Genomic DNA, 8950 nt, shown 5'->3' on the forward strand with positions numbered 1-8950 from the left:
TTGGTATCACGTGTCTATGTCTACACGAGTCAATGATTTAAAAAAGGTCTGATTGGACAAACAGCATTCTCATTTCTGCTAAATTACTACTCTGTTAAAATAACTATCATTAACTCCAAAGCCATTTGCATGGGTGACCTCCATGAACGCTATAAAGAATACTCCATGTAGAATGTATATGCTTTAACATAAGCAATACAACTTCACTAGCTGCGTTTGGAAACGCGCTGAAGAGTTTCTGGGGAAACGCACGTACATCACGCGAATATCGCTTTCTTTGCACGGTGATTAGAGCAAGGGCCAATCACAACAAAGAAGAGGAGGAGGCCTTTAGCTCCGCCCCCCCGTCTTTGCTTCGATCCCTGGCGCTCAGGAGACGCTATATAATCCCTGAGTTGACCCAGAAAGCAATCTACCCTATCAGGGATTGACGAGGAGCAAGTGATCGGTGGACGTCCCTGGACTACGTGCTCTAGACACATTTTATAGAAACTCCGTTGGATATAACAATTCGGCAGCGGTAGGACAGTCTTTTAAAACAACAAGAATATATACCGGTAAGTATATTTTATAGAGATCACTATATATGATCATCTGAAAAGGGCATAGAGTCCATTGTTCATGTGCGTTATCTCGGGAGCGTGTCTGTTTTATCCAGTTTTGTAATGCAGCTCTTAAGATATTAAGAGCTTTATCGCTGAAGCCACTTTCAAGTTTAGCGCTTTTGTGTACGGATGGTAAATATAAGGCGATGCCTCCTAAGTGCTGTTTTGTCTTCAGACATTGAATCTCTTAGTGAACACAGGGACGTGTATCCCAAGGATGTATGCGCATTGATTCAAATATTTAAAACCAACATCTGCAAAGCGATGTGTTCGAAGAGAAATGTACCAAACACGTTTAAAAACTGCACTGCCAGCATAGCAAACACTTTTAACTTTTCTCTAGATAAGATTATTCAACGTACTAGACGTCCGTTTGACATTTAAATGAAGTTTCTGGCAGCTGTTAAAAGAGAAAGCTAAAGACTAGATACAGAGCTTCGTCTTGGTGGAGAGGGGAGAGATTCTTTGTTTTTGATGATGAACCTCACAGGGAGGTTGGACGCTCCGCAAAGACCCCCGAGCGCCTCCTGCCCACATCACTGACAGCCAGCGTGGATTATGAATCGGATACTGTAGTCGTTCGCTTTACACCTGCTTTGGTCAAATTCCTATAACCTATTAAGTATATTCACAGTAAAGGATTCAGAACAGTTTAGACAGAATTGCTAGTTTAGATCTTTTGACTGTATTTGGTACTGGACACTCGGATTTGTCAGCGGTTGTATAATGTAATAAACTCATTTTCTCACCTGATTGGAGTGATGTAAAAAGATTATATATTACGCCGTATTTGATCATTATTATATATATTTGTTCAACTTAAAATCAAACCACTAAACGATTTTTCTGCAGAGGACTGGTGTCATCATCCGGTTAGTCTTTTATTTTGACGTTAGATCAGAGCTGCACATCTCCGCTCGGTGTCTGTATGGGGGCTTTGTTTGCTGAGCACTTTGTCTGGGGATCTGGCTGATGTTTGTTTTGATGCTCCCACAGGCTTCATTCTGCTCCTGACCGCATTGTTTCTGTGCCGAGCGTTCAGGCTCTCTCACACCTAGGCTTTGTCTCTGTCAGCGGCGCGTTTACAGTGGTTTATAGGGGTTGAGAAATGGCAAGCGATTTTTACACGAAGTTTACATTCCCTTTCAGAAATGGATTTATTTATACAGATTGTGCCAGTGTCAAAAAAAAAGTGTAGTCGTAATGCAAATGAAGTGTTTTCACATAATGCATAATGCTGACAGGGGGAGTGTAAACAGGAGAAGCATTCCAAAGAACACATTTGCATTTAAGTATTTTATGGGGTTGGGGTGGTAAACAATCGCCCCAGTCAACTGGCTAGGTGCTTATTTTTTGTCAATGGTGTTGTTGGGTGCTGACATTCATTTCGTATCTCCACAGCTTCGCTCCCCAAAGCCATGGCTGACCACATGATGATGCCCATGACTCACGGCTCTGCCGGCGGGGGCCTGCACGGTTACCGCATGGGGATGAACGGCCTCCCACAGCACCAGGCCGCCATGCGTGGCATGCCCAACGGTCAGCTTCCACACTACAGCCGGGTCCCACACGTTTCCATGGAGGTCGGGATGAGGCAGCGGCCCGCAATGGGCCCCGTGATGAACGGGCACGTCGGCGGGCAAATGGGTGGCGCGCACCACCACCAGATGCAGGCGGCGAGCATGATGTACAGCCAGCAGACGCCACAGCACCCGCACGTGCAGCATCACATGCACCCGGCCAATCAGCAACACCCGCAGCAGTACATGGGCGGCGGCCTGAGCGCCTCGCAGCAGCTCATGGCCAGCATGCACCTGCAGAAACTCAACACGCAGTACCACGGCATGCCACTGGGGCACGGCGGGGCAACGGGCACCACATGGGTGGCTCGGGCCAGTACCGGGCGGGCCCCATGCAGCTGCCCGGCATGCAGACGGGCATGTGCGCGCCGGCGCTGGGCCTCGGCAGCATGGACATGGACCTGATCGACGAGGAGGTCCTCACGTCACTGGTGCTAGAGCTGGGCTTGGACCGCGTGCAGGAACTGCCTGAGCTCTTTCTGGGTCAAAATGAATTCGACTTCTTCGCGGACTTTGTGTGCAAGCAGCAGCCCAGCACAGTCAGCTGTTGAGCAGTCGGTCTGAAGTGCTTTCGCTTCATAACTGCCCAAGTCACTGAAGGTTTGGTTGCTTACACAATGCTGAGGACATCACAAGAGAAGCCAGTCTTTCTGGTCCCAAGTGACTTTAATTGTTTGTGAAGTCATGCTATATATATATATATATATATCTTAATACACTCTGACCTGACCTGTTTGTTGTCAAATGAACTGGGATGGAGGAAGGGTTTCTTCCCTCTCTCTACCACTCTTTTAAGAGCTGAGCCCCGCGTGTATCCTTTTTAACTGTGGCTTTCTGAGGTGCAGTCCCTGTTATTTTTCTATTGGTCCTTTGGGCCGACGATATAGCTCAGTCAAACCAGGGTTGAATGTAACCTCACTCATGGGAAAAGAGCCCTCTTTAGAATAGTGCATTGACTGCTTAGCCTTCATGAAGTCACTCACATTCAATGGCGTTTAGAAAAAAAAAATACTTATTTGTGACTTCCAAACTATCAGAAGGTAGATGTTTTTTAACTCAAATGACAAAATAATTGGCATTATCCCATACAACCTCAAACTAGGGACTCATGACCAGAATAAACATTTAAATACGTATTGTGTGTGCATTGAAGGCTGGTACTTCAAAACCGGTTCAGTTTATTCTTCCATCCCTCCAAATCCACCATTTTGAAAGGCTAAAGTATTGGTGGAATTGAAGAGCTGTGCATAAAATGTTGTTTTGTTCAGTGCTGCACTGTTCATCTGACCGTTTTCTCTAATAAAATTTGTTATGTTTATTAGGACGGCTGTCGTTAGCATAAGAAACACGATTGTCCCAGTCGGCATAGTTTTAATGCTTGTGTTGCAACGGCTTGAGCTGAACGAAACCAAATGAAGTGTGTGGTGCTTGTGTGTGGAGCGTTCACCATAGGCTGTCTCCTTACGCATACAGGAATAGTGAGAAACAGCTCTGAAACCACTGGAATGTCCTATTAGCTTCTTTCGCTAACGGCTGAGTCTCTCCTTCCTCCCGGCTGTCCAGCTCAGAGCTCCAGGACCGCCTTAATCCAGCCTAATACATTTCGCAGAGCACCGATACTGGTACTTTGATTAAGTGGACAAATATTCAAGCCTCGCTCCACTTTTCATGTAATTCTAAGAAAAGTGGAACCAGAAACTTTACACCCAACACATCAGTTCCTTTTTGACGTCAGGATCTCTATTTGAAATGTATGTTGTGGTCATATATGGTCAGTAGATGTATTTAGAATGTCACCGTACTGTGAATAACTTGAGTTTGACAATACAGTGCCACTGTGTAATCAGTGTCCTTTCAGCCACATTGCTGAGTGATATCTTGTAGCAAGCCACTAAGTAGGTGAGGACAGCATAACGTGTCAATACTTTTCTGTTGCCATCTCCGTCTGGATTAACCTGAATGTCATTCGTTAAATTTTCTTTTGAAACAATCGCCACCTGCTTGGTTGATCTCGTTCTAGACTTTCGGACCTATGGGCTAGCACAAAATGGCTGGGAGACCCCCCCCCCCCCCCCCCCCCCCCTTTCTCCCTCTGTGTTTCTGTATATAGGCTATGCTTACATTGCAGGTTGACCACTGATTAGATTTAAATTAAACTCATGTCTCCTCCTTAATTGAGGTCAGCATTCCCGTTCTCCCCAACGGCCCTGGTAATTACAAAAGGGATATATTCATTTGTCCATTATTGCACTGTTAGTAGCTAAGAGTTTGGGAAAGGCGTTTGCGCTGACGTGAGGGTGGGATATTTCCTGTGACGGAGAAGTGGAGTTAGCTGTTCTCTCCGTAAGGGGGTTGGGCCGGAGATGGGAACATCAGGGCTGGCTGTTCTACTGGGTTAATGTGTTTGACTAGAACTGTGCTCCATTCCCTTCTTAACCCATCCAGCTCAGGGGAATAGCTCTGGCCGCCACCAGGCCTCTGACAGCAACGACAGGAACCAAAAAGATACGCAAGGGCAAAAAAACAGCATGGGGGTCATATCCTGTTCTCAGACTCCCACTTTTGTAAGTTATTCAACATTCGAGAGAGAGGGGGTGGTTCAAATGGCTCTAAAATAACCTAATAAGAATATCATTGAGAATCCTGTAGACATGTTTAAATGATGAATGATGGCTGCTTTTGCACGCATAACAGCCCAACACACTAGTGAAGCTGCACTGTTTACGGTTGGGAGAGTAAATGGGTAATATTTGTATGAAACGAGGGACACAGGTCCTCTTTCCATATATCCAAGTCTTTAGCCAAAGCCACAAGCAGGATTTCTCGCTGCCATAATTGTTAAAGTGACATCGCCTCTCCAGGGACCCATTTAGAATGTACACCTGCAGGTTTGCTCTAGACGTCGTGTTATACGAGAGGAATTGTATGTGCAACCTCACATATTTGGCTACATTTTTTTTTCCTGTAAACTCGCTCCCAGAAATGCTTTTTTTAATGTTGATTCTATCTTAAGAAAATGTATTTATTTTCACTGATAATAAAATATTTATTTAATGAAGCAACATGAGTGTAATTGCGTTTCTGCACTGTTCCCAAGGTGCCCCAGGTCATGGGAGCACACCTCAGAGTGTGTGTATTCTCTATATTGTGTACACCTCAAATTTAGTTCATGCGCCCATATATCCAACTGCACTATGTAGCCATGACACAAATCATCCTACCAGAAATTGTTCAGCTATAAAAAAAAAGTTACACTATGTAAAATATCTCTTAGCCAAAGTATAATTGTCACAGGAGAAATTGACACTTTATTTAGTTATTTGTGGCTGGACCATTTCTAGTCGGGGGGGGGGGGGGGGGGCTTCACTTGAGGAACTGTGTTCTTGCCTATAATGGTGTTCAGGTGTCAGCCCCACCCCCTACCTCCCCAGAAATGGATGTGCTCATGCTGGGTGATCTAATCCTACCGACTCCCACACAGACAGCTGTGACTGTCTTGCCTGAGGGTCAACAGGCTGTATCTTGAGCAGCCCTAAATCCATAAACAAGTTTGATCTGGAAATGGCAGGTGGGATAACACATGTTTATGATTCTCCCTGATTTGCTTGTCCACAAACAAAATATGTTAGTCAAAATTTTAGTAATACTCCCTGGTGGAAATCACAATCAGTGCAGAATGACCATATCTGAGGGAGACAGTCTAGCCGTTCAATAGCATGTCTGTATAATAGCTTAAGGACATGAAATTGTATAGTGCATGTGAGAGCATATGTTTAAAGACTTTTGATTAGTGTTCTTATACCCTGGTGCTTGTGTAGCCATAACACTAATCCATGTCTGAGAGCAGAGTATCTGTGCTAATCATGTTTCTCCTTCAGCAACAAGAAACACCACCACATATCATATATTGTTTAGCCCAGCCGTGGGAATGAACCCTAAACAATTCTGCTTCCTAGTGTTTATAAGGTATTGTGCAAATCCGGCTTGTTAAAGACTCAGTGTTAGATATTAAAAACATATTCATGCATAAAGATCTCAGGATAGAAGAAAGAAAATTCAGTTGCTTCCTTCTCTAAGAGTGTGTTCCTCTGGGCTCAGTAATCAATTCAAGGGTGTGTGTTGGCAAATATAAGACTCCCTCTCTTTCCTTATACACCTAAATGTTATGCTCGGTGTGCCTACAACTCGCAAAACAATGTTTTTGGTGTGATATTTCCCTGAGCCAGGCTGCCCAGAGTCAGCCAGGGCGCGTGCTGTGTGACGTCTGTGAGGAGTCAGCGGCTACATTCTCTCCTTGTCTGCTCCACTTTGAGACGCAACTCTGACCCACCCTGTCTCTTAGACAGCCATCCACCCTCCCCCCACCTCTCTCCCTCTCTCTCCCTCCCTCTCTCCCTCCTTCTCTCTCCCTCTCTCTCTGTTGACTCACCATGTCTGTGCCATTCTCCTTTACTGATAGGCCTGCACAGACAGGTGACAACACAACTATGAGGCACAGAAGTGACATTGCAATCATTACACACATTTCAGGCATCTCTGCTGAAGGCTTAAATGCAAGCTGACATCACATCTACTGCTTCAGACAGACGCAGACGCGTGATATATGCCCTTGAATATACAGATATCTCCCTGATAACTTCACTGCATTGTTGCTCGCTGAGAATTTCTCGCAAGCCCTGATATTCATAAAAAGAGGCAGGGCCACACGAGAGGTCGTTGATCATGTCCTAATTTGATTAGTATTTTAGCAGCAGCCATGCATACACGTACCTGATCTATGTCAATGGATTATCAGTTGCCTTATATAACCACTGCAACGGCTTATTCTATTACCCCAACTGTTTGTAAAACCACACTATTCCATTTCACCAGAACACTAGTGAGGTGACAGATTCGTAACAGGGTCTCAGCCTTGCAAGTGGCCATGTTCTTAGAAGAACATGCATTTACAGAACCTGTTGGCTTCCTGGGAAATCCCTCTTTCCCTCTGTGTTATATAAACCAAGCAGGTTGCTTGCACTGACAGTGCTCTTGAATTATGACTTCGCCCTAAGTTACATTTTTGCACAGAATAATAATGAAAAAAAAACCGTCTTTGGGTTATGAGTCTTTTCTCTGTGCTTTCAGCTCTTTGTCTTTGTCTTATTGCAGGCTTCTGTTTCTCTGGAAGAGCACCTGCATGTAAATAGGTGCAAATGGGTCGATAAACTGAGAAAAAAAAGTTTGAATTGGATTAAAGGAATATCATCAACTGACCAAAAACAGACAAATACCTTTAATATAGTCTAAATATAGACAAGATATATGAATTTGCTCTTAAAGCAAGCAATGCTATTTACTTTGCCATACCTCTGCAAAACATTTATAAATCAATTGCTAATAATTTAAATAGAGTTGCACTTAAAATACAATGTACATTTGTTAGGTAATGTAAGATAAACACAACAATGCATTTTTATTAGATCTTGTATAAATGCATGCTTTATTTTTTTAGGAGAATAGTACAAAAGAAAAAAGACAGATTTTGAAGGTATTGCGTTAGGTTACGTCAGGATTATCACTGAAAGGACTTTGGTTTTATATAACATTGCTCGTCCCACCACCCTGACCCTCTACCCCTTTGGGAGAAATCTCAGTAAAATTAACAGTGAACAACTGCTAATATGTAGAGGGATACTGGTAAGTCACAATCGCCTGAAAACCAGCTTGGTTAATGTGATTGATCCTTTTTACTGATTTGCGTTGTTTTGCCCTTTCATACTAGTGTGGAACTTCAGGAGTTGAGATTGAGGTTCGTGAATTAGAACGTCTAAGACCACGACTTCAACAGCCACTCGCCTCCTAGAATGCTAACAGAGTCCTTGAAACATGCCATCTCTCTCTCTCTCTCTCTCTCTCTCTCTCTCTCTCTCTCTCTCTCTCTCTCTCTCTCTCTCTCCTCTCTCTCTCTCTCTTTTCTCTAATGAGTATAGACAAGCACTGTGGCTTGAAGCCCTAAATTGCACTGTAAATGTGCTTGTATTCAACCAATTGTAGAGCACACAGTGCAATTATTGAAGTTAGTTAGAAGATAATTACAGAAAATGCATTAATAAAGGAGCACATTATATTCAGTGTACATTAAGTCTTCATAAAACTAAAGACTTATTTAAGTCTTCATTATTCATAATATAAAGTCTTCTCTTGTGTGTTGATGATCTCTTGTGTGACGTCAGTCTTAACTAATGTTTTCTTTATTTAACATTTGTCCTCACACCTTTGTTTATATTTCAAACGCTTTCGTCAATTACATTAATTAACATATTTACACACCTTTCTTCATAATAATAAATGGCTGAATACTAATATTAATACTAATACTAATATTTCTCTTTCCATCTTTTCTCTTTCCATTGGTTTTCCATCGTCATCGGCATGTGTATCATGTGGCTCTGAGATCGTGAAACAAAGTGTTTGTTGCTTTGTCTCACGATCTGTGTGCCCCTCATACAAACACACAGTCCATTAAAGCAGCGCACATGACAGGTCTTTAAATGTCTTTAAATATGTCCCTGTATCAAAACCCATCAGTTTCATGGGCAATGTCATTTCTAACACTCATCGTATCTAGATGGGTGCATCATCATGAAAAAACGCAGCAATCCATCTGCAGAAAAGAACTGCTAGCCTGTTCAGTACATTCACGCCCCATGTTCTTCAGTACAGCTCCAATTCAGTACAGCTCCAATTCAGTACAGCTTGTTCAGTACAACTCCCCATTCAGTA

General features: G+C 43.3%; 1 protein-coding gene across 1 annotated transcript; it reads left to right on the forward strand.

The window, feature by feature from the left end:
* Positions 1–395: 395 nt before the first annotated feature.
* cited4a (Cbp/p300-interacting transactivator, with Glu/Asp-rich carboxy-terminal domain, 4a) lies at positions 396–5243 on the forward strand. The gene is given in 3 exon segments (XM_077009741.1): positions 396–557; positions 2007–2468; positions 2471–5243. Coding segments are annotated over 2 exon segments (711 nt in total). The 5' UTR covers positions 396–557; positions 2007–2023; the 3' UTR covers positions 2737–5243.
* Positions 5244–8950: the final 3707 nt, after the last annotated feature.

Source organism: Brachyhypopomus gauderio, chromosome 6, assembly GCF_052324685.1.
Source record: "Brachyhypopomus gauderio isolate BG-103 chromosome 6, BGAUD_0.2, whole genome shotgun sequence".
Classification (NCBI taxonomy): domain Eukaryota; kingdom Metazoa; phylum Chordata; class Actinopteri; order Gymnotiformes; family Hypopomidae; genus Brachyhypopomus; species Brachyhypopomus gauderio.